A 27,296-nucleotide genomic window follows, 5' to 3' on the forward strand; every position below is an offset into this window, starting at 1 on the left:
TAGTCTGTCTTCCACCTTGCTTATTCATTCTTCTGCCTCCTGTGTTCTGCTTTGGTTGCGTCTAGTGAATTTTAAAATTTCAGTTATTGTATTTTGCTTATCTGCTTAATCCTTAAATCTTCCATTTCTTTGTTCAATGTTTCCTGTAATTTATCAGTCTTTTCTTTGAGTTTATTTCCAAGATCTTGAATCATCTTGACTATCATTAGTCTAAAGTCTTTTTCAAGAAGGTTGGTAATTTCCAGATCACTTAGCTGTTTTTTTTTTTTTTTCCCTTGTACCCTTATCTGAGTCATAATCCTCTGCCTTTTCATTTTGTATAGATTTTTGGTGTGGTCTCCTTTTTGCAGAAAATAGGGGGGGTAGCCTCTCTTGCTTCTGATGTCTGCCCCCTTTGTGGCTGAAGTTGATACAGGGGCTGGCTGTGACTTTCTGATAGGAGATATTGGTGCCTAGCTTGCAGTCTATTTTGTTGAAGGTTGTTCAGCAGTTGGTTGTAATTTTGTTGCTTTTATGAGACAAGGTAAGCGCCATTCCTTCTACTCTGCCATCTTAATCCCCTGTCTACAGCAAAAATTATTTAAAGGTCTTTATAGAGCAACATCCAGACTCTATTGTTCTTTAAAAATTTCTTCTTTATTTATTTCTTCTCTGTTCTTTATGATTTCTTTCCTTCTACTAACTGTGGAATTTGTTCCTCTTTTTCTAGTTCCTTTAGGTGTAATTTTAAGTTGTTTACTTGAGAATTTTCTTCTTTCTTGAGGTAGACTTACATTGCTAAAAAAATTTCCTCTTAGAACTGTTTTTTGCTGCATCCCATATGTTGTGGATCAGTGTGTTGTTCTTTTTATTTGTCTCCAAGTATTTTTTTTTTGATTTGATTTCTTCAGCAATCCATTGGTTGTCTAGTAAAATATTGTTTAGCCTCCATATATTTATTTTTTGCAGGTTTTTTTCCTCACATTTGATTTCCAATCTCATTGTGTGTGGTCAGTAAAGATGCTTGATAAGATTTTGGTTTCTTTTTTCTTTTCTTTTTCTTTTTTGGCTGCACCCATGGCATGTGGATGTTCTTGGGCCAGGGATCGAACCCACACTGCAGGTGCAGCAACCCTAGATACTTAACCCACTGTCAAGGGAGTGTCCTGATTTTAGTTTTCTTAAATTTACTAAGACTTGTTTTGTGGCCTAACATATGATCTGTCCTGGAGAATTTTCCATGTGCATTGAAAATAACATACTCTGCTGCTTTTGGATGCAGTATTCTATATGTGCCTATTAAGCCCATTTGGTCTGATGTGTCATTTAAGGCATTGTTTCTTTATTCATTTTTCTGTCTGGATGATCTATTAGTCGATGTAAGTGGGGTGTTAAAGTCCCCTACTATTACTGTGTTACTGTCAATTTCTCCCTTTATGTCTTTTAATACTTGCTTTATATATTTAGCTGTTCCTATGTTGAATGTATATTATTTACCTTTTTTTTTTTTTTTTTTTTTTTTGGTCTTTTTAGGACTGCACCTGTGGCAGGCTAGGGGTTGAATCAAATCTGTAGCTGCTGGCCTACACCACAGCCACAGCAATGTGGGATCCAAGCTGTGTGTGTGTGAACTACACCATAGCTCATGGCAATGTCAGGTCCTTAACCCACTGAGCAAGGCCATGGATTTAACCCATATCCTAATAGATACTAGTCAGGTTTGTTACAACTGAGCCACAATGGGAACCCCTATAGTTACAATTATTATATCTTCTTGGATTGATCCTTGGTCATTATGTAATGTTCTTCTTTGTCTCTTGTTACAGTCTTTGTCTTAAAGTGTATTTTGTTTGATATAAGGATTACTTCTGTTGTGGTAGGCTAACTACTGTGGGTGGTCTGGTAGACATGGCTGGCTCCTGGTCTGGTTGGTTGCAGGCCCTGCCTTGTGCAGAGGATACAGCTACTTGTTGGTGGGGCCAGGTCATAAAGTAGCTGGCTGTGGAACACTGTGTGTGTGTGTGTGTGTTGGGGGGGCGGGGTCAGGACTGATGCCAGCTTATTAGTGTGCAGCCAGGTTCTGAAGTAGGTGGTTGCAGGGCTAGGCTTCCTGGATTTAGTGTCAGCCTGCTGGTGGGTGGGGCTGGTTCCTGACATGGCTGGTATTATAGACACTGGGGTATCTCAAAGCTGGTGCTGGCCCACTGGTGAGTAGGACTGGATACCAGGGCAGCTGGCTGAGGGGGTCCATAGTGTCTTGGAGCTGGTGTCGGCCTAATGGTGGATTGGGAGACAGCTTGTGTAGGGGCCCTAAGGTTGGTGCTGGCCTGCTGATGGTTGGGCTGAATCCTGATATGGCAGGCTGCAGGGCTGTGGTGATCCTGGGGATGGTTTCACCTGCTGGTGGGTGGGGCTAGGGGCTAGGGGCTCAGGGAATCTGGTTCCTGCCCACTGGTGTATGATGCTGTTCCTGGAGCTGGCGATAGCTTATGGCCAGTCAGAGCTAGGTCCCAAGGTCTCTGGTTGCAGGGCCCTAGAAGTCTCAGTGATAGTGCTGAGGCACTGTATTTGGGACTAGGTCCTGGGCTCTCTGGTGGACATGTTTGTGTCCTAGGGAGGCTGTGGATTCAAGGAGTCTTGAGGCAGCCTGGTTGATAGGTGGGGCTGTGTCCCTCACCTGGCTGGTTGGGTTGAAGTCTCCATTACTGGTGCCAATATGCTGGTGGGCAAGGCCTCATGTACCAGTGCTAATAAGGTAGAGGGAGGACTCCAAAATGGTGCTTGCTAGCACCAGTGTCCACATGGTAGAAGGAGCTCCCTAAAATTGCTGCTGGTGTCTGTGCCCCCAGGGTGAGCGCTATATCCAGGAGGCTCTCCAAGATCAGCAGGTAGGTGATCCCAGAGCATGTGAGAATTTAGTGCATGCTATTTAAGAGTGGAGACTCATATTACTTATACTTGTCAAAATGTAAGCCCTGCTCTTCTTCAAAGCCAAATATCTGGAGGCTCATCTTCCTGGTTCAGGATGCCCAGGGTGGGGAGCCCAATATGGGGCTCAGACCCATTGCTGCTTAGGGAGAACCTCTGCAGTTGTAATTATCCTCTCATTTGTGCATTACCTACCTGGAGGTGTGGGGTCTTGACTGTAACACAGCACCATCCCTCCATCCATCTCATGGTTCATTCTTTATATTTTTAGTTGTAGGTAATCTTTTTTTTTCTTTTTCTTTTGGTCTTTTTTTTGCTATTTCTTGGGCTGCTGCCACGGCATATGGAGGTTCCCAGGCTAGGGGTCTAATCGGAGCTGTAGCCACCAGCCTACGCCAGAGCCACAGCAACGCGGAATCTGAGCTGCGTCTGCAACCTACATCACAGCTCACAGCAACGCCGGATCGTTAACCCACTGGGCAAGGGCAGGGATCAAACCCGCAACCTCATGGTTCCTAGTCGGATTTGTTAACCACTGCTCCACAACGGGAACTCCTAGTTGTAGGTAATCTTTTCTTGTAGATTCTGGTCTTTCTCATCAATAGTTACTCTCTAAAGAGTTTTAATTTTGGTGTGCTCATGAAAGGAGGTAAGCTCAGGGTCTTCCTACTCTGCCATCTTGGCCAAGTTCCTCTAGAATGTTGGATATAAGTCCATCTTCAGAAGCCAAGCAGGAGACATAAATTTGAGGTTTGTCATCACATAAATGCTACTTCAAATTCTAAGATTAGGTAATATTACCAAGGGGGATGCATGTGGAGATGTGTGATTCAGACCAAGAGCTGAATTCTGGAGCAGACCAATGTTAAGAGCTGAGGAAAAGAGGAGCAACCAGCAAGGTACAAAGTAACCAAACCCAAGACTCATGTATTAAGAAGAGAGCAATCAGCTGCATCGAATGCTGCTGATGTGAGGAGACGAGGGCTGAGACCAGACCCCTGGCTTCAGGGATCTGTGGTGATCCTGACGAGAGATAGTTTGATGGAGTGTGGAGGCAAGAGCTCAACTGAAGTGTTTAAGAGAATGAATGAAAACAAAAACAAAAACCCATGAAAAAGCAAGCACAGACACATTTTTCAAGGACCGTGGCTATAAAGAAGAGCAAAGAGGAAGTTCCCTTGTGGTGCAGTGGGTAAAGGACCCATCATCCCTGCAGCTATGGCATAGGTTGCAACTGTGGTGCAGGTTCAATTCCTGGTCCAAGAACTTCCATATGCCATGTGTGCAGGGGGTGGGAAGCAAAGATTTGAGGTGGAGGCTGACAAATGAAGTAGGAGGAAAGGTAGTTGGGGGGATTTTAAGAAGGAAGAGGCAACTGTGTACTTGTATTACGCTACTGGGGATGATCCAGGAGGATGCTCTCTTGCCCTTGTTAAGTGTGCTCATGGGCTCCAAGTGTAACTTTTTAGACATCATCAGATGAAATCCAGTCCTTCTGTTCAACCACACAGGGTAAGTGCACTGTCCTTGGCTGTTCAGTTATACAGTTGACTACTAGTCAAAACTATGCTTATCCCTGCAGCTGAAAAGCAGAGTATTGTTCACTGCTCCACAGAAGTTTCTAACACTCAACTGACATTCACAAAGTGTGACTCTGGATTCAGGTAGGATCTGACCTTCCCGCCTGGTTCTCTCACACACTGACTAGTTGGATTACAGTAAATGCCATCATTCTCAGAATGCACTTACCTGGTGCTTCCCATCTCTGTTCCTGGTTATATATCTCAGGGTACAACAAGCCTCCAATATCATCTCCTCCCTACACTTCTTTGGAGTATGCAAGAGGTAAAATTTAGCATGGAAGGAGGCTGAAGAGAATGAACACTGCTCTGGTTGCTTCTAAAAGCAGCACATGCTGCTGAGGGATGGGTGCTAGGTTTTCTGACTGAAACATGTACATGTAAGAGAAATTTGTCTGCCTTCCTCTTTCAAGTAGCTGTCACTGAGGTAAGGCATGAGTATCCCACCAATTCTTTATTCTGCAAGTGAGACTTAGTGATTTTTACCCTGAGAAATTCCTCCCAGATCCAATATGTTGGGCACTGGTCATGGTTTTTGGTGATAGAACACCTTTATCTCTTGTTTTTCTTCCATTACTTTATTGGAAAACTGGGGTGGATTAAGTCAGGGTGATTAGCCTGATGGCTATGTTTTAAAGTTAAGGCCACAGGCATTGCTCTGAACTGTGATGTATAGGCTGCAGATGTGGCTCAGATCTGGCATTGCTGTGGATGTCGTGTAGACTGGCAGCTGTATCTCTTATTTGACCCCTTGCCAGGGAACTCCCATGTGCTGCAGATTCAGCCCTAAAAAGGAAAAAAAAAAAAAAAAAAAGTTAAGGCCACAGGTACATGTACTGAATAAACCAAAATGCTTAATTTTATTTTCTATGAAATGGTTTATTTTACTATTTACCATGGAGGGGCTACAAATAAATATCTGGTATGAACACTAAGGACTAGGCAACACTGGTATAACAGTGGTTACGAAGACTTGGGAAAGGTACAGGATGGACATCATTTACATTGCTCGTATCCCCCTTAAAAACATCAAAGGCACTTATCAAAATGGTTAAATAGTGTAGAATTTTAAACAATGACATACACCCCAGGCATAAAACGAAATGCTTGAGCTTTCTTACAGTTTGATTTCTGACATGTTACTGACTAAAATCTGATTTGTGCAATTTACTTTGTAGCCTTAAAGTATTTAATTAATAGGTTATTTGATTTTAAGACTTTTCAAATGAAAATAACCTAATGGAGTACTATAATGTCAGAATTTTTCTTTACCCAATTTTTATAAGAAGCACTGCTATCTCCCAGTAAATGCAGTAGACCCCGTATTATGTCAATCATGTCATCCCTGCAGTAACGACCCGGATGCTGACGCACACTTAGGTACGAGCACACTTGGTGCCTTTGTGATTTCCTAGGCATGTTCACCTAGCAAGTGCCAGGTACAGAGCATCATGCTGGGTGCTGTGGGGACACAAATATGATGTGATCTGTGCTTTGCCAAGCTTACATGTGTCCCCCTTAATCAAGTCGGTCATGCTTTCCTTTCAGTTCCTACTGACTTGTTCCAAGCAGCTTCTTAAATAAAATAGGAGCCAGAATCACAATTTGTGTCACCTATCCCTTATTCTACTTGACCTTGAGAAAAAGAATAAGACCAACATAAACAGAAGCCCGAAGCCCTACATCAGTCTAAGGAATTTGTCTACGCCATGGGAAACACGGTGGATGGCTTGGTAAGTAGGGCACCTTTCAGCTCCAGACAGTGTCTCATTGCTTAGCGGCAATTTCCTAAACAAATGTAAGCACTATATTGCATTCAAAAACAAATGGATAAATGTAATTGGATTGATTCAGGTTTTGGTTCCCTACTTAGGGAAAAACTGGCTTCTATCACATTTCCAGGTGAAAACATAAAATGAAACTAATAAGAGTTTTCCTTGACTTATGAACACTGACTCAATGCATTAAAGACATCTTCTAATGGCGTTCACTCTCAACATGAAAAAAAATCTCTTGCATATTTTCTAATCATAGTATATATATATAGATGTAGACAGTGTGGGCAACAATGCTGACAGGCCATCAAGCATGTATAAGAGCGTACAGACAATGAGAAATCCTTTTTGCTCAGTTTGTACATATATAACCCTTTTCAGGATACCCACATGCTACACAGAATTGAAAGATGACAATTTGTGCTATAAAAAATGAAGTTATAGTTTTTCAAAGCAGAGTGATGGCACAGGGAGACTACAATAAGCAATCTACTGGAGGGCTAACAAACCTTTTTCTGTATTTGATATGTACTAATTACTCTGCCTCCATTTTGGATAATGTTCTAGAGGAGCCAAAAGGCCACAGGTACGGAGTTCCCTTCGTGACTCAGCGCATAACGAACCTGACTAGGATCGATGAGGATGTAAGTTCAATCTCTGGCCTTGCTCAGTAGGTTAAGGATCCGGTGTTGCTGTGAGCTGTGGTGTAGGTCACAGACGTGGCTCGGATCCCACGTTGCTGTGGCTGTGGCTTAGGTCAGCTGCTGTAACTCCAATGCGACCCCTAGCATGGGAACTTCCATATGCTGTGGGACAGTTGTGGCCCTAAAAAAACAAACAACGAAGAAACCCATAGGTATTACTAAGTTATAATCAGTAGGATTAATCACACAATTGCTGCACGGCAACAGATTTCAGTAGTTAAACATAAAATGAGGGTATGTTTTAAGCATTATAAAAATAGTGACCTGAATTCGCTGGGTATCACCTAGTACTCACAAAGCTACTCGAAGTTTTTTCTGTTATCTTCGTTGTTAAATAATAAAAGTTTTGATGGTGGGGAAACTTCATTTTTTAAGGGCAGATCATCTGAGCTGAAGGAAAAAGAATGATTAAGGAGGGAAGGAAGGTAGGCCTGGCATCAATTTGAACAGTGTATTTCTCTTTTTTTGAAGGCTCATGTCTCCAAGTTTAGAATAATAGCCATGTTAGCCATTTTAAGGTTCTCAAGATTAATGAAAACCAAGAAAGACTGAAATGATAAGCTGTGAATCAAGCCACCACTAGTACAAAGCTCTGAGTGACAAATCTGTCCCCAATATTCTCAGCAGCAATATATTTAAAATACAAAGAGAACGACATATATATATATATATGATATTGTCATATAAATATTTGTTTTTCATGGCTAAATTTTTAAAAAATTTTACAATTTTATTTCTTTAAAAGCATAGTTTTATTAAAGAAACACTGGAAATGTGAATTCTTTGAGAAATAATCTTCATCTTCACCGATGATACGGAGAAACCAGACTTCTACACCAAATAATGGAAAATTAACCACTGGTGAGTCTAGTTCCAATCCCAAATAAAGGACACATATATACCTGTTGGGCCTGATTGGGTCCACTCATAGCATTTCCATTTCTGTAGTAGCTACTGAAATTCTAAAAATGCTCATTTTCCTGGTTATCATCCTCTGTCAAAGGGTTTAGTATTTATTAACTGACATTACAAAGAGTGAAGAGACCTCTGAGAAAACACTCCATAGTAGGTAAGACCTTTATCTCTTTTTAAATGTTCTTAGTGGACTATAATATTTAGTAGTTATATTTAGATCTTCATAACTTGCAAATGTCTTGAGTATTTCTTAATCTGCTTTCTCCCTTCAAATTTCTTTCCATTAAAAACAGAAAATTTTTGCACCTTAATACTAATGCTGTAGTATTAAAAAAAAATTCTGTTTCATACATTTTTGATATTAAAGTGACCACAATGAACCCTATAAGGATCATTTTTTCCTTATTTAAACACTGGTATTTCCTATTAATCTTATTTCAAATTTAGAGTTTTATATATATTGTGAGAATGTCCATGTACACAAGTTCCCACAGAACTTTGAATTTTACTATGAAACTTCCTCCTCGCACACATTAGAGGACTATGTATTTTCACTCTGACATGCTTAAACAACCCAAGGAGGCTGGCACATTTTCAAGTTAACTCTTTTTATCATTATAAAAACAGACTGAGATTAATGGTGACCTTGTCCTTTGGTTACTGACAAACTGCTTACCTAGACTCCTGACCCTTTACAGTCATTATTGTGGCTCATTTGACACTTGATTGTATGTATATCATGCATGACCCAGGAGATAACTAGACAATGCAAAAATAGCAAACTCTAAGCACATGACTTTGCTACTTTTCACACTTTTTGTAAAAGAGCTAGCTGACATTAAAGAGCTATTTACAAAAATTAGCAAGCAAGTTACTTGTGGATTTAATATACTCACATGAGGACTGGTCTTTCCTTATTGGAGGCTAACTGAAAATAAAGTGGACCATGACTTGTAGCTTTATGTTGATAATTTTCAAATACTCCAATGATGCTTTCCAATAATTTTTTTTGGTCTTTTTTGTCATTTCTAGGGCCGCACCCGTGGCACATGGAGGTTCCCAGGCTAGGGGTCCAATTGGAGCTGTAGCCGCCGGCCTACACCAGAGCCACAGCTACACGGGATCCGAGCTGCGTCTGCGACCCACACCACATGGCTCACAGCAACACCGGATCCTTAACCCACTGAGCAAGGCCAGGGATTGAACCTGCAACCTCATGGTTCCTAGTTGGATTTGTTAACCACTGAGCCACGACAGGAACTCCCCAATAATTTTATTACTCGTTGTATGGTGCCATATTACGCTTTCACACTATTGAAATCTCCCATTTCCATAATCCAAACACCAAAAAATCACTACACATTTCCTTAAACAGTCAAAAACAGGTTTACTGGAATGTTTTTAGTTATAGCTGAAAGGCAGCAACGTTTATAACATTTAGCTTTTGCTATACCCATAAACCTGTGAAAATTGCTTGCAAAGCAATTGTAACATGAGAAAAATCTTGCAAAGATTGGTCGAATGGTTATACATGTCTTTCAGCATAATGATTTGGTACTCTACAGAGGCTCCCTGACCACCAGTCTGACTCCCAACTTGATGCAATGAATCCAAGTCTTTATGCCATTAAAATAACAGTATGAAATATTGTTATCAGTGTTAAATTATATACACAGATAGTGAACTGGCAAGTATCTAGTTTCAAATCAGACCCTTGGAATATGGTAAAATCGAGGTTGCTATTATCTTTGCCTTAAACATAATTATTAAAAACACATTTTGTTGGAAGGGGAGAAGATAACTGGATATTCTCAGTGCTCCAATTTGAAGTGACACTTGCCTCTTAATTTCTTGAAAAAGAAGCTTTGAAAGTTATATACATGGGTTTCATTTAAATTATGCAGCAATCTTTTATTACTGTCCCAGATTTTGTTTAATGAAGATCTGTCATCAAATCAAGTATGGTATTTCACAACTACAAGAACTGCAAGAGAAAAAATGAAAAAGAAACGTATCAAAATCAGATTCATATGCTGTGTTAGAAACAATATTCCTAAATGTAGCTGTGTCCATTCTGGAAACAGGTAATGATAACTTTTATCTGAAATGATAAACGGGAATGGAGAAGCAAAAATATAAAACAACCTTAATGTCTAACACTGGCATTTTGATCAGATTATGGTATCACTATAGCATAAAGCAAAAATATTTTTAAAATATTTAACAACATGGGAAAATACTTACAATATATTGTTTGGAAAAGTACATATATGATCTTAGTTTTTGAAATATTTGTTTATATGTTAGGAAAAGACAAAGTATATACAGTAGTTATATTAACAATAGCTCTCTGTGTGGGAAAATAACAGCTCTATTTCATTTTCTTCTTTATGCTATTCAACTTTCCATATGCTCAATTCTTTTTCATCTTGTTGTTTTTTTGTTTTTGTTTTTTGTTTTGTCTTTTGAGGGCCACACCCATGGCATATGGAGGTTCCCAGACTAGGGGTCCAATGGAAGCTGCAGCTGCTAGCCTATGCCACAGCCACAGCAACGTGGGATCTGAGCCACGTTTGTGACCCACACCACAGCTCATGGCAACGTCAGATCCTTAACCCACTGAGTGAAGCCAGGGATCGAACCTGCAACCTCATGGTTCCTGGTTGGATTCGTTTCTGCTGTGCCATGATGGGAACTCCCATATGCTCAATTCTTGATACTTGGAGTAGTTATGTTCTCTAAAGTCACCACAAACACTGAATGAGTGCATAATGAACTAGTGCTCTGAGGGGAAATACAGGGTTAAATTCCTGCAGGCCCTTGGATACATTTTTAAAAACCAATCAATACGTAACCTGGTTTTATATGTTCCTGTTTGAGAAAATCTATTTAATATTTACTGTTGACTCATTAACATTGAACTCATGGCCACACATCACACCTGAGCTTAGCTAATACGTGTATTTCCTCCCCAAGGCACATCACAGCCTTGTGCTTAACCCCACTAGACAGCACTTCAGTAACAGCGAAGTCACCCAGATGCACAAAAAATGTGAGAAACGTGGCATTAAACAGACCCTGAAGGACACCTGTTTACTTTGAGATGAAAGTAGAAGGCAGAGCATGACCTCGTTAGAATTAGCTGGGAACGTGCAGGTCAAAAGACTTAAAGTTTGCACTTCTCTTAATACATCAGCCAATGACTCCGAAAGCACTGGGGTAACTAATCAACGTTAGCTAGTGGAGGAATTAAAAAACACAGAATCCACAAGTGACTTTTCTTCGCAACAAAACCTTTTTTCTGTTTAAAAACAGTATTACCTGGAGTTCCCACCATGGCTCAGCAGGTTAAGGATTCTGTGTTGCCATAGCCGTGGCTCAGATTCAATTCCTGGCCCAGGAACTTCCATGTGTTATGGGTGCAGCCAAAAAAGAAGACTATCACCATGGGATTTTTCAAATGGTTATTCTGAGAGATACTTGCCAAATCTTAAAAAAAAAAATCTCTATAGGAGTTTCCACTGTGGCTCAGTAGATTAAGAAACCAACTGGTGTCTGTGACTTTGCTCAGTGAATTAAGGATCTGGTGGTGGTGTGAGCTGTGGTGTAGGTCGCAGAAGTGGCTCAGATCCTGCATTGCTGTGGCCGTGGTGTAGGCTGGCAGCTGCAGCTCTGATTTGACCCCTTGTCTGGGAACTTCCATAATGCTGCAGGTGTGACCATAAAATGGAAACAAAAACAAAGAAAAAGAAATCTCTGTAAACACAGATAAAGCAGCTTTAGAGAAAAGGAGACATTAAAAGTGATCCAACCAGAGAAAGACGAATGTAATAGCACTTACATGTGGAATCTAAAAAGTAACACAAATGCATCTATAATACAAAACAGAAAGTCTCACAGTCAAGAAAAATTTATCGTTAGCAAAGGAGAAAGGGAGGAGGGGAGGACAGATTAGGAGTATTCGATTAACAGATACAAACTACTATACGTAAAATAGATAACCAACAAGAATTTACTGTATATTATAAGATATTGAATATAGTTCTGTGCTAATCTATAATGGAAAATGTGTGAAAAAATCACTGAGCTGAATCAGTAATCTGATTCTGAATCAGTGCTCTTAATCACTTTGCTATATACCTGAAACTAACACAATATTATAAATTAATTGCAATAAAAATTTTTAAATGATATTTTAAAAAGAATATTAAGGAAAAAAGGGGCAAGAGTTATGCTTTAATGACTGAAATGAAGCTCAAATCTACAATAAAAATTATCATCTGGAGTGAATGGATAAAGAAGATGTGGTACACATGGACAATGGAATACTACCCAGCCAAAACACCCCCAAAATAGTGCTATTTAAAGCAGCCTGGATGGAACTAAAGATTATCATGCTAGTGAAGTCAGTCAGAAGGAGAAAGACAAATATCACATGATACCACTTGTAGAATTTAAAAAATGATACAAAAGAACCTATGTATGAAACAGACTCACAGACTCAGAGAACAAACTTGTGGTTGCCAAGGTGGAGAGGGCTTCGGGAGGGATGGAGTGGGAGGGTGGGGTTAGCAGACGTAAACTATTATATATGAAGGGGATAATCAACAAGATCCTACTACACAGCACAGAGAACTAGATTCAATGTCCTGTGATAAACTATAATGGAAAAGAATATTTTCAAAAAAGACTGCATGTGTACATCTGAGTAACTTTGCTGTATAGCAGAAATTAACACAACACTATCAATCAACTACTTCAAGAAAAAACTATCATCTGGAGAAGTTATCTGGATTTTTCTTCAAACACAATATTGCAAAATTCAATCTGCCATACCTAAACGTTAATAAATGGAAAATGAGTATTTGGTCCTGAGCATAATAGTAAACATATTTGGCCTCAATCACTGAGCCCTGCGTTTTGGGGACTGGGGTTGAGGGTAGGACAGGGGTGCTCTTTGAGTATCTGATGAAAGACATACTTTCTCCCATAAAAATGTACATATGCATATTCACATAAAATTTTACATATTGTTTCCAGAGAGCTATAGATTTAGTTTAAGAGCTCCTGACTGGGTCAGAAGTCATCACTCAATCCTAATATTAGTCATACTAAGTCAACTGAAAATAAAAAGGAAATTTAGGTAAACTTCAAAACAAATGATACCCCCCAAAATTAATAATCCAGTAAATACTTACTGATAATCACTAACAAAAGGATAGCAGCAACCAAAGCCATGATGGCTTTTATCTACAACACACAAAAATGCATAAGAAAGATGAATGTTTGACTTGTTAATAAAGACTGTTGTGCTATTTACCATATTACACTAACTCATCAGTGGACAGGTTCACCCCTTAAAAGGTTTCCAAATTTAGATTCTTCATAAATAACTTCATTTAATAAATAAGTTGCCTAAGAGCACTGTGTGTCAGTTCCCCAGTTAAGAGAGAAAACTTAAGATTAGTCCTTAGCTACTTAACACTTTAGGTTCACATCCTCTCTCTATAAAATTGTCACATTCCTCATTTAATCCTAAAATGCATAAATTATTTCATTTGATTTTCCTGATGAATTCAAATGAAAGCCTGTTTTTATCAAACATTTTCAGAGATAATCGATTCAAGATGGTTCAATCAGAAAAAAGACACCCAATTATTATTAACACAGGAAACAATCTGATGAGTATCACAAACAGCAACTAGGAGTAGCTAATGAAATGTTTCTAAAATAGAACTACTGGAGAAATTTTAGTGCCATTACATTCATGACAAGAACAAAAAACAGATTAAATGGAAGCTTTGCAATTTGAATATCAGGTGCCTATTAAAATTATTATTTATGGTATCCAAAAAGTGTAGAAACAGATTCAGATCAGATGGATAGAGGAGGTACATTTCCCATAGGTGTCTAGGTCCACATTATATTATCAAGTGACAAAGTGATCTTTAGTGACAAAGCGATTCAGAGAATATGTGGAAGACTTGCATTTTTTAAAAAAACTGAAAACATTTCTAAATTTGGAATTGCATAGCAGTTTTTCAACATTACCAAAAAATATATTAATTTGCCCTGTTAATCTGTGCTAGACTTAACATTTAAAAGATTTAGATGGAAATATCAATATTAATTTTAAAACACCTCAGTAAATAAAGTCTCAAACACTGGCCAGGAAATGTTTACAATCAAAAATGCCAGTTACATATTCATGCATGACCAAAGCGCTCTTCTTCCAAAGGACATGGACAAAAATCTGTTTCTCATTAAACATACAAGAGCCTCAGAGCCTCCTAAGATAGTTAAGTGTCAGTGATTCTCCCCACCTGTTGGATAATTTTGTTCACTTATTTTTTTGTCTTGTCTTTTTTAGGGCCGCACCCACAGCATATGGAGGTTCCCAGGCTAGGGATCCAATTGGAGCTGTAGCCGCTAGTCTATGCCACAGCCATAGCAACTCGGGATCCGAGCCACATCGGTAACCTACACCACAGCTCACAGCAATGCCAGATCCTAACCCACTGAGTGAAGCCAGGGATCAAACCCGTGTCCTCATGGATGCTAGTCAGGTTCATTAACCACTGAGCCACCACAGGAACTCCATCATTTATTTTTAAAGTTGGGTTTATTGAACATACTTTACATAGAATAAAATTCACTCTTTTAAAGTTCATTTTGAGGGGAGTTCCCGTCGTGGCTCAGTGGTTAACAAATCTGACTAGGAACCATGAGGCTGCGGGTTCGATCCCTGCCCTTGCTCAGTGGGTTAGGGATCTGGCATTGCTGTGAGCTGTGGTGTAGGTCGAAGAGGCGGCTTGGATCCCCTGCTGCTGTGGCTCTGGTATAGGCCAGCAGCTACAGGTCTGATTAGACCCCTAGCCTGGGAATCTCCATGTGCCGCGGGTGCAGCCCCAGGAAAGAAAAAAAAAAAGTTCATTTTGATGCATTTTGACAAACATGTAATTATCAACCACCACCACCACAGTCAAACAGAAGACTCTTTCATCACTCCAAAAAGTGCTCTCATGCCCTGCTATAGTCAATCTCTACCCCTCCACCTTTAGCCCTGGGCAACCTCTGATCTTTTTCCTGTCCCTATATCACTTTCATTAGCCCTTCCTAAATAAGCATAACTTAATCTGGAATATGGTAGTGATACAGAGACTATTTATAAGTATAAATTAAGGATATAATTCAACTTTTCCCCTTAAAAGTATACTATTTCTTTGATCTGGACCCCATAAAGTATAAAGTGAAAATCTTTAGATATGACCAGGCAAAATGCACATTATTTTATTAATGGGAATATGGGGAGAGAAGGTGAATGGCTCGTGGACCTTTTGTTCTTGCAATCTAGTCTCCACGATAGAAAATTTATTCACTAAAGAAAGTAGAAAATTTAAATTCTAGATGAGAGAATTGTTTCTTTCCCCATGTTCTATTTCTGAAAGTAAGTGAGTTAAACAGATAAACAAAACTGAATAAATCCAAGGCAACTCTTGGAAGAAGTCCTTAGCATATCATCAAGTTTTGAAAATTATTGCTAAACTTGAAAATGAGAGACTAAAAACAATGAGTTATATCTAAGATTTTCAACAAAGCCAAAAATGATACACAGTTCCAGGAGGAAAAAGAAAAGATCTGCTTATATGACATGAAATTTGCTATGAAATCTTAAGAGAAATAGTTTTCTGTTTAATAATTAGTAGCCGTACTTGATTTAAGGAGTAAATTCATTTGTATAAAATGTTTTATAGGAATGTATTAGCATATAAAGATTCCCATTGTTTTCCTTGTTACAAATTTTTCTTTTATATCTTATTTGGAATAACAGGACAGTGGGATTTTTTAAGCTCCATTTGCCATGTGGATTCTGACATATAAACTGGATTTACTTTTTCAACCCTTTTCAAATGAAAATTTTATTTTTCTCAAGTTGCATTCTACCTTTTATTTATTTATTTTTGTCTTTTTAGGGCCACATCCATGGCATATGAAGGTTCCCAGGCTAGGGGTCGAATCACAGCTACAGCTGCTGGCCTATGCTGCCACAACAATGCCAGATCCAAGCCTCATCTGCGACCCACACCACAGCTCACAGCAATGCCAGATCCTTAACCCACTGAGTGAGGCCAGCGATCGAACCTGCATCCTCATGGATACTAGTCAGGTTCATTAACCACCAAGCCATGATGGGAACTCGCAGTCTATGTTTTAAATAACTCTATGTAATGCTATAGGTTGTTCCAAAAAGATACTAATAATAAATTATAATATTTCTTACACGGTAAGTCTAGAGGTAGCTAAATTATTGATAAAATGTGGATTACTCTCTGTGAAGAAATCTACAAAAACATCCTTTTAGGCATTACTTGATTTCTTTAGTTATTTCTGTCTTAAAAGGTATTAATTCAACAAATATTTACTGAGCACCCACTGTGTCCCAGGTTCAGAAGATATACTAAGAAGCAAGACAGTTATAGGACCCGTCCTCACAGAATGTAGAAAGGCCCTTTCTTCTTTATGTCTTTGAGTACCACTGGATATGCAGCAACCTATCCAACATCTTCTGATTTACTTACTTTGCATCCGCGCCACCACATTTGCCTTCGAAGTTGTTTGGATCTGTTGCTAAAAGCTGTTGCATTATCCGATAAGCTTTCTATATCACATAGAGAATGAAGAGAAGGATTAAATGACCTAACAGGCGTCTTTTATATAGTCACACAAAGATAAAAAATATTAATTTCTACTTCTGCAAATCTATTCCCTTTTAAGCACAAAAACAGTATCTTTTCTCTCCTGCACTCACAAACTCTGGCATTCTTTAGTCTAGAAAAAAACCAAAAAGCAAAAAAAAGTGGCTGTAGGTTAGTTTGCTCAATCCACTTTTACAAAAAGAGTAAGAGAAGTCTTCCCAGGGCCTCACCACTTTCAAATAAATTTATGAATTATGGCAGAAAATACTCTTTAGAAATTCAAACACTTGGCACATCTATAGAAAAAAAATTTATACATGGAGAAGGCTAGATGCTTAGAAGATACCAAAAATGAATGATTTTGAAGCAAAACAATATGAATTTTAAAAAGTGGTTAAATAGGTTTTTTGGTTACACAAGTCTACCAAAGATTACTCAGATATTCATTCAGCCATTCGTCATTTAAACAATATGTGAATGCCCAATAAATGCCAGGAATTGTTATAAGTCAAAGACTAACATTAGTGAGTAAAGAAAGGTTGCTAAGCTGCCAGAGAAAGCATATGAGAATAAGTTTAACATAAGTGTTGAAAAGAAGTGATTAGACCTGTCCTTGAGATCAGGAGAAAGGACAGGAACATAATAGGACAAAACAAAAAAAATACTCTTTAACTCTTCAACAATGAACTTTTAATTTTTCCATTCTCAATTGATCGATTAAAGAAATACAACAAGATAATTCAAAGTAAAGGGAACTTAAGTTAAAACATTAAAATCATAAATGCCCTTTTTCCCATGTCAAGATTCCCAAACTTTGGCTAGAAAAGTGGGAGAATTATCAAAACACAGATTAATAATATCAAGAAATATATGAAGAGTCTGTACCTGATTTGTCCTGTAGTTCATCTAGTCTCTCCCCTCTTTCAATTACCTTTGTAATATTTTCTTGCATGACATCAATGACTTCATCCACCTGATTCTGAACACTAGTTTAAAAAAAGATTAAATATAATTTATTTCTCTTCTGTAAATTTTACAACTTTTGATATTTTCATTAGATATGATAGAAAAAGTAAGTTCCCAGAATTATTAAACTCTAAAAAGGTTAAGACTTGTAGCAATGTTCCTTCCATTTGAGTGCTTGAGTACTCAGGCAATTAAAAGATAATATGATATAAATAAAAGCAATATTTAACTTAAAGTTTATTCTTGGCCATTTCTGCAAATTAAATGCACTGTCAGAATGCTCAGTAACTATAGAATTTAGTCAAATAGCTTGACTCTAAGTAATGTTTCATCTTCTTTTCAACAGGCCGTTGAGACACCACATAGACACAGCTATACATGCAGGTCATACACTAAGGCTAATACAAAAACTTGCCCAGGAATGTAAGAAGCCTATAAAAAATATTTAGTTTTCAAAATGGAAAGGTACAATGTGTTCTAGGATACTACACTCATTGGGTACACTCATGGGTTTCCTCTTAAATAGAGTTTAAGACAATAACCACCACTCTGGAAGGTACTGAAGCGCTCATGAAGAAGCAAATAGGAAATATTTTTTTGTTGTTCTTCAAAATGAAAAAATGATTTTCTCCTTTATAGTAGGTGATTAGAGCCTGTTATAACCAAACTTCAGGATGTCCAATGAAGATTTATTCTAAATTCAAAATTTTAATAATTGGTTCTCAGCTGCCTACTCTCTCTCACAAGTTGCCCCTAGAGTACACAAACATAGAAATTTTGAATTATTTAAGTGTCTAGTTGCCATTTGTTGCTTCAATCATTAGACAAAATGTTACCTTAAAATTAGTTTATGAAATAAGTCATGCCAGTGAAATATTTATTTTTTGTGTGGATTTGTATCTTTGTTTCCAGTGAAATATTTAAAAGGAAAAAAATTAAATGAACTCACAGTTCTTACAACTGTCATAATAAAAACTTTAAAATTAAAAACTGTTTAAAGTGGATTACTAGCAACTATATAAATAAATATATATGTTTTAAATAAACTAGAATATGCAATTGTCCTTTCTAGTTGGGGAAGTGTGTCAATTTGTCAATTATCACCTAGGGATTTCATAGTGCACAGCTCCTCATGGCCCTCTATATTACTCCTCCAACTAACCAACTGAGTTGGGGGTGAGGCATGGTCATGTGTAATTTTGAAAGAGTTCTATCCCTTTCCTATCATGAAGCTATATCTTCAAAACCTTTGCTTTAGGAGTTCTCGTCGTGGCGCAGTGGAAACGAATCTGACTAGGAACCATGAGGTTGCAGGTTTGATCCCTGGCTTCACTCAGTGGGTTAAGGACCCAGCATTGCTGTGAGCTGTGGTGTAGGTCAGTCACAGACATGGCTTGGATCTGGCATTGCTGTGGCTGTGGTGGAGGTCGGTAGCTGTAGCTCCTATTAGACCCCTAGCCTGAGAACCTCCATATGCCACAGGTGCGGCCCTAAAAAGACAAAAGATAAAAAACAAAACAAAAAAACCCTTTGCTTTAAAAACAAAATGAAGGCCCATTTAGACAGTTTCAGAACTATTCTCAGATTCAAGAAGCAGTTACTATGTTTGGTGATAGTCACCTCCCTCTTATATTAAAAGCATTATGTACACCCACTGATGATCTGCACATAGACTTCAGGGTTCATCATAGCTTCCTAGAGTTCTGTGCCTCCCACAAAATCTACTACTGAAGTGTATAAAACTGAAGTGTAACCAAGCTAGGAGATGAACTGTCTTCTGCCCAAACAGATCTGAAACAGCCCCTGAATTCCTAAGATATCTTATTGCAACTCCGTGGCAGAGAGCTAAAGATGTAAAATCTTATACAAGAATAATGGGACAGGAGTTCCTGTAGTGGCTCAGTGGTTAAGGAATCCGATTAGGAACCATGAGGTTGCGGGTTCGATCCCTGGCCTCACTCAGTGGGTTAAGGATCCGGCATTGCCATGGGCTGTGGTGTAGGTTGCAGACGCGGCTCAGATCCCGCACTGCTGTGACTCTGGTGTAGGCCGTCGGCTACAGCTCCAATTGGACCCCTAGCCTCGGAACCTCCATATGCTGCAGGTGTGGCCCTGGCAAAGACCAAAAAAAAAAAAAAAAAAAAAAAGAATAATGGGACAAATACTGAAGCAACTAATCAATTTATTCAATAAATAATTTTATATTTTTAAATTTTTTTTTCAGGGCTGCACCTGCGGTGTATGGAGGTGAGGGGAAACAGGAAATAAGCATGTAAATAAATAAATACTTGCACTTAGTGTTAAATGCTAAGGCTCAACAATGCAGAGACTGCCTATTTTCTCACTTTCGTAGCTCCAGTACCTGCAACATTGCTTGGGACAGATATATACTCCATATATAGCTGCTGAATAAGAGAACAATTTGGGTATAAGTCCTGCAAATCATACCCAGCTACTTGAGAAACAAATATGAGGCAGTGAATACAGAAGTCTCCATTTAACTATAATGGAAGCAGAGCTATTGTTCATCAAAGGCCAATCTTGACATTCTCAAGTAGTTATTTTCCATCACATACAAGAGATAATAGCCTAAAGTAAGGCACAGCAGGGTGGAAATGGACAAAATGTACTGCAGCTCCTACACGTGATCAGATACTAGCTATTACAGGTATTAATATATCTATTCTACATGTGATTTTAAAACAAAAGTAGAATAGCTGAAGGAATAATTATGGTCCCAGATCCCTATAAGTAAAGACTACACAATTATAGGCAGATTGATTAGAACAGAACTCATAAAATTCCAAATTCTTACTAGAATATCATAAACCTAGGGGTATTACCTCAATAACATGACACACATGTAATAAATCTTTTAGGCTAATGGGGAGCATCCAGCATCTTAATTTTTCTACCAAGTGATTAATAAAATACTGTTATTTCCTCCTTCACGTATTACTATCCAGTGGTGTAACATGCTTAATCCAGCTAATGTATAACCCTCATTCAATCATAAGATGATATATAATCTCATGACTGTGCTTCTATATTTTCAGATATTTCCATGCCCAGAACATAACTTTTATAGAAAAAAAGAAAATTATCTACTTCTTTAGTGTAATTTTTTTTAAGTGTAAAAACATGTATTTCCCCATGATCGTTTATATTTTCACAGCAGTTACAATACTTTGATTTCTCTCAGTATTTTATGTTGATCTTATCCTCATTATTATACCATCATACCTTAAAAACAGAGACTGTCCCACTAACCTGTTTCCCAGGTCATGTGAAATGTGCCTAGCAGAAAACTGGCATTTGACAAATATTTTCTGATTTGAATTAGGTATTTCATTTATTCAAAAATATTTACTAAAGGGTTATTATGTTTTCACTGAGGATACCAATGTGAATGTTATGAGCCTGATCCTCAGCAAGACTACAGTCTAGCGGAGAAGACCAGTAGCTAGCACTATACTATCATGTTAAATGCTATAGGAGCAGGAAGCCCATAGTACCAGTTGTGTAGCCCAGATGAATCCAGCCTGGACAGAGATAGCATCAAGATCATAGTGCTCTACAAATAACAAATGCTGGAGAGGGTGTGGAGAAAAGGAAACCCTCCTACATTGTTGGTGGGAATGTAAATTGGTACAACTACTATGGAGAACAGTATGAAGGTTCTTCAGAAAACTAAAAATACAACTATCATATGATGCAGCAATCCTGGGCATATATCCAGACAAAATTATAATTCAGAAGGATACATGAACCTGTATGTTCATAGCAGCACTATTCACAATAGCCAAGACATGGAAACAACCTAAACGTCTTTCAACAGATGAATGGATTAAGAAGATGTGGTACATATACAATGGAATACTACTCAGCCACGAAAAAGAACAAAATGTGATTTGCAGCAGCATGGATGCAAACAGATTATCATACTAAGTATGAGAAAGTCATGCTGAAGTCATAAGTCAGTATGAAGTAAGTCAGAAAGAGAAAGACAAATACCATATGATATCATGTACATGTGGAATCTCGAATATGGCACCAATGAACCTATCTACAAAATAGAAACAAGCTCAGGGACACAGAAAACAGACCTGTGATTGCCGAGGGGGAGGTGGGAGGGAGCGGGATGGACTTGGAGTTTGGGGTTAGTAGATGCAAACTACTACATTTAGAATGGATAAGCAATGAAGTTCTGCTTGTTCAGCACAGGGAACTATATCCAATCTCCTGGGATAGACCATGATGGAAGATAATATTAAAAAAAAGTATATGTATGTATGGCTGAGTCAATTTGCTGTACAGAAATTGGCACAACATTGTAAATCAACTCTAATTAAAACTGTTAAATAAAATTAAAAATAGAGATGGAGGGAGGCTATGTGCCAAGGAATATAGGCAGCATCTAAAAACTGGGAAAGATAAGGTAATGGATTCCCCCCAAGGGCCTCCAGAAGGGAATGCAGCCCTGCTGACACCTTCATTTTAGCCCAAGGAGACTCACATTAGGCTTCTGACTTGAAGGACCATATGAGAATATATTTATGCTATTTTATGCAAAAAAAAAAAAAGATCTTAGTGCTGTGAACTGGGCAGAGTAAAGAAAGATGGTGGGAAAGTCCTAGGCTAAAGGAATCAGATGAGCTATTTCAGGAACCAATGATTAACTAACTGGATATGGATGATGGAGTTGGGGCAACAAAAAGGGTAGAAGACTTCTAGATTTAGAATTTGAGCAACTGAGTGGATGCAGATGATAGTCATTAACTCAAATAGCAAATCAAGAACTCAAAGGAAAAGCAAGTTTTCGAAGGAGGGGCAGAGATTTGTATCACTTGCAGACAGAGTCATGTGGTAGAAGAGAGGACAGGGAAGAGAATATACCCAGGAAAAAAAAGATATGCAGAAAAAAGACATTTTAACACTGTTTTTAATCCTCCTTAGAGTCTGACAACACTGGTGTTCCTGACATGTCTCTAATTATCACCACTAATCAGGAAAGCTGCGTGTAGAGAGGCCAGGCTCTGGATGCAGACAATTCTTGGTTTGCAATTCAGTGCTATCACTTACTATGTATGTGGCTTTGCAAGTCACCTTACAAGCCTCTTTGGGCCTCATATTTTCTCATTTTTAAAATGAAGACGGTAATCTTTCCCTTATGAGAATTAGGTGTGACAGTGCTTTTTAAACACTTAGCATGGTTCCTAACGCTTAGCATGTGCTTAATGTCAGTGTTTTTCTATTAAGAAAAAAAAGTCCAGGAGTTCCCGTTGTGGCTCAGCAGTTAACGAATATGACTAGCATCCATGAGGACAAAGGTTTGATCCCTGGCCTTGCTCAGTGGGTTAAGGATCCGGCATTGCCGTGAGCTGTGGTGTAGGTTGTAGATGCAGCTTGGATCCTGCGTTGCTGTGGCTGTGGTGCAGGCCAGCAGCTACAGCTCCAATTTGACCCCAAGCCTGGGAACCTCCATGTGCCCTGGGTGCAGCTCCAAAAAGCAAAAAAAACCCAAAAAAAACCAAAAAAAAAAAAAAAAAAAAAAAACAGCTCATGTTCTGCAATTCACACTCATCCCTTATTTTATAAAGAAAATATTTATTTTCATAGTTAACACCCCCATCTTGTGGCCTTTTCAGGTACTGTTGACAAAACAAGTTATGCTGTATTTTTGCAACTATTCATATATATATACAGTTATTCATCATGGAACATTTATTGGAGGCCTTATAAAGAAAGTTAAACTGATTGGACTAAGGCTATAGTTAGGAGATTTCCTACCTGTGGCAGAGAACGTCTACAATTCATTAAAGTGGCATTTATAATGCTATTATTTAATTTAAAACGCAAAGGAAACATTCCAAAGAGAATCATAGTTTTTCGTTTTTTGGCTGTACTGGTGCCATAGCAGTGACAATGCCAGATCCTTAACCCTCTAAGTCACTAGGAAACTCTGAGAATCATACATTTTATATAGGCATGTGAATATTTAAAATCTTTTTCCCCCAGAAAACCTCCCCTCAAAAGTAACATTGGAATACTAGAGAACCCATTAAAAAGACCTGCTGTATAGTATACAGAACTATCCTGAATATCCTGTAATAACTTATAATGGAAAGTCTGAAAAAAATATATAACTGAATCACAACATTGTAAATCAACTATACTTCAACTTTTAAAAGAAGTGATACCAGGCATTTTTGTGGGATTAATCTGTTATTAACACACCAACTGAATTCGAAAAGCAGTAATGCTGCTGATTCACACAGTCAAGAAACACCCTGTATGGAAATTTATACATTAAGTGGTGAAAACACACCTTAAAGAAACTCACCAGTGCTAGCAATTTTAGTTACTAAACTAATGCCAGGGATTTGTCCTTGGGCAAGTGGTGTGGCAGGATGTGCGCCCCCACCTTGGGCCATTTGGGGCACACCCTTGAGTCACACTCTGGTAAGATAAGCATTCATGAGGTTGTGCCAACAAGATTTAATTTGTGCATTTTGATGAGTGATCCCCTTCAAAGTAGGTCTGATAAGCCTTCAGCTTTAGAGTAAGAACCATTATACTTTCTCAACAACACCTACTGTTCTAAAAATCTGTGATTACCAAAGTTATTGTGGTAATTTAATATGCACATATACACATTCGTGTGTATGTGTGCTTGGCACTTACTAACAGACATATATTCTGTAATGCCCACTCTGCACAACTGGCACTGGTTTTGTGGTTCAGCTGGAAAGCCATACTCAAGAGACTCACTAGGCCATAGTCAATACCAGGCTCAGGCCTGCAGGTCATCAGGCAGGAAACAAAGCACACTGGCAGGAAAAAAACAGGTGTGACTTCAGTGGGGTCCTCTTCTCCAATGGCGGTTTAGATAGATATAGGAGTCACTCTGGCTCAGAGAAGGGTAACAACTCTGCCATGGCATCCTTGCAAACTTGAATGCTTTGTGATCCTTCCGGAACACAAGAAGATGCGTGGCTTACAAGGCCATCTCCCACTCACCCCCCCCCCCCCGCCTCTCCTAGAAGACTGTCATGGGCAGTTTCATAACACCTCCCAGGTTCTGATGGCATCTGAGGCTTTGTGCAGCATATATCCACAGACTATAAAACCACTTAGCTGCAATCTAGAATTGGCTCCTTCGTAACAGGGTACCCTACTCCTCATACCACAGCCACCTGGGCTCTTCTATTTGGGTATCATCATTTTTGGTGTGTAGGACAAGAATTGAAGGAGCTGGCACCTCTGGCTACTCTTCCTTTTACAATCTATGGAAATAATAAACTGTCTGAATGGAATGCAGCTCATTATACCTTTACTGGCCAAATCAGAGACTTGAAGCAGTAGAAACTCTCTCTTCTGTTGGCCTTGAGGAAGCACACACCATGGATTCTACAGCTGCAAGGAAGTGAATTCAGTCAACAACTACTTGAGTTGTTGGTGAGAAGCTTCAATTGAGATCGAGGCCCTGGTGACACCTTGTGAGACCCTGTACAGATGGCCCACCTAAGCAGTGACTGAACCCTGACCCATGGAAAATTTGAGATGATGAAGGTGTGTTGTTTTAGGCTGCTAGGTTGGGGTAACTTACTATGCAGCAACAGAAAATGAAAACCTCCCATTTAGTACTCAAACCAATTTGGTGGTGCCTTGGTTCTGCATTACAGAATCCACTAGCAAGGCTTAGGTGAAGTGTGGACCTGTATCTTCACACCAACAGCTACCTGATGAAAGCCCAAGTATGTCATCAGTAACCTAATAATACCCCATTGGAGGATCCCTCCCACTATGTGCCATCTACATCCAGATTTAGGGTAGCAACTACCCCTCCCTAGATGTGCAGAAGAGCCATTCAGTTTATAGCTATTTGTAGCTTGGTCAGTTTCCAGGGCTATTTAACTCTCCATTCATTCCTTCTCCCTCTTGTCAGGACTCATATACTTCTAACATGAAAAACATTTCACTATAGCATTACCCACCATCTACTACCAACAATACATATAGCAAAAGCTTTAAACTGAAAATCAATGAGCCATAAAACTTAGATCATTAAATGGGTTAGGATAAGTAATAGATATGAACAAATTCTGGAAGTATCCAAAAAATACTGTACTTCAGAAAACTAAATCTATATTACTTTTATTATGCTGAAAATAGCAATCAAGCTATAGATTTAAAACCAAAATAGGCCTTGAGATTATGCTAAGTGAATGGGTTTGATACATGGTAATAAAATTAAGAAAAACCAACAACCAAGAATTGCCTTTCCGTAGCTATAATTAAGAGGTAGCTTTGTGAAAATAATAGGAAAGACTGGGTTTTTACAACCTAGTAGTAATATTTAGTCTACATCTAGATTCAGCAAATTTTTCTCTAAAGGGACAGATAAAAGAGAGCTTAGATTTTGTGGGATGTAAGGTCTATGTCACAAATATTCAGATCTGTCATTGTAGTTTGAAAGCAGCCAAACGATAACAGGAATGGCTGTGTTCCAGTAAGACTCTATTTACAAAGGCAGGTGGCAGCCAGATTTGGCTCACAGGCTATAGTTTGCTAACCCCTGGTCCATAGGAAAATATATGATAATCATTTAAACAAATGAGTATCTCACAAACTTACTGCTTAATTTTATCATTTCTAGGTCCAAATCTTGGTCCAGATGGTCCCCTTCTGAAAACAAAACACCAAGTACATATTAATAATGAGAGTGTTAAAACAAACAAAAACCAAAACAGAAAATACACGCACAGAATTCTAAACATGGATTAACTATTTAAGGAACCACATTTTACTGGTATTGCTGGAAATGAATGATATATAATCATGTCTGTACCTCATTGCTATTTAGTGCCATCACAACCTGATTCTTCTTCTTCTTCTTTTTTATCTTTTATTTTAGGGCTATACCCACAGCATATGGAGATTCCCAGACCAGGGGTCGAATTGGAGCTGTAGCTTCCAGCCTATGCCACAGCCATAGCAATGCCAGATCTGAGCTGTGTCTGTGACCTGCACCACAGCTCACGGCCACACCGGATCCTTAACCCACTGGACGAGGGCAGGGATCGAACTTGAGTCCTCATGGATGCTAGTCAGATTCGTTTCTGCTGAACCACGATGTGAACTACTGATTCTTCTGAATGTTATCACTTTTAATATAATTCTTAGTCACAGGAAGTTCGAATCATTAAACTCTGAAATACCTTAACAACTAAAGTGTCAGTGACTATCACTAACTTTATGATCAATTATGAAACACCAGAAGAACAATTCACGTTGAATTTAGGCTTTAATGAAATACTACTTTTCGGGGATGGATACATAGAACAATCCATTCATGATACTAAAATTTTTCAAGTTTTTTTTTTTATTACTTACCTTAAACCAATGTAACTAAAGGGAAATATAAAAGTCTATGAAAATATTAATATTTCTCAAATTATTCTCTCTCCACTATAAGCAAGGGTATTGTTTAAACCAAGCCATTTTAATATTCTAGAAATGAAAGTTGTTGGATATTTTAAGTAATTCTCCTGATGATAGAGAGTAAGACATAAACTACAAGACTCAAGAAAGAATAGGTTCTATACCAATTAAACACTATCTCCCCATTCCCCCTTCTCCCAGCTCTTGGCAACCTCCATTCTACTTTGTGTCTCTAGGTATCTGACAACTCTAGGTGCCCCATGTAAGAAGAATCATGTAAAGAAGAATCATGTAAAATCTTTTGAGACC

At 38.5% G+C, this 27,296-nt stretch overlaps 1 protein-coding gene across 9 annotated transcripts in view; it reads right to left on the reverse strand.

Moving 5' to 3' along the window:
- Nucleotides 1-5,345: 5,345 nt before the first annotated feature.
- The window catches only part of VAMP4 (vesicle associated membrane protein 4), a 36,616-nt gene continuing 14,665 nt past the window's right edge, over nt 5,346-27,296 (reverse strand). Inside the window, exons 4-9 of one of the 9 annotated variants that reach the window (XR_014814256.1) lie at nt 26,181-26,231; nt 17,463-17,563; nt 16,461-16,540; nt 13,080-13,131; nt 9,095-9,865; nt 5,346-6,919 (exon numbers count right to left, since the gene is read on the reverse strand). Coding sequence is in view for 3 of the 9 variants with exons in the window: in XM_084974192.1 (XP_084830318.1) it covers nt 9,837-9,865; nt 13,080-13,131; nt 16,461-16,540; nt 17,463-17,563; nt 26,181-26,231 (313 nt within the window). In the remaining 6 variants the exon portion in view is untranslated. Of the gene's footprint in view, nt 10,402-11,589; nt 14,373-14,788; nt 16,541-17,462; nt 17,564-24,874; nt 24,960-26,180; nt 26,232-27,296 lie in introns of those variants that run through there. The other 8 variants (XR_014814255.1, XR_014814254.1, XM_084974192.1 and 5 more) reach the window with 8 other exon arrangements.

This window comes from Sus scrofa, chromosome 9 (assembly GCF_054392235.1).
Source record: "Sus scrofa isolate SSC_HxYL_T2T_F1_AM1 chromosome 9, Sscrofa_HxYL_maternal_Yorkshire_Landrace_v2.0, whole genome shotgun sequence".
In the NCBI taxonomy this organism is placed as follows: Eukaryota; Metazoa; Chordata; class Mammalia; order Artiodactyla; family Suidae; genus Sus; species Sus scrofa.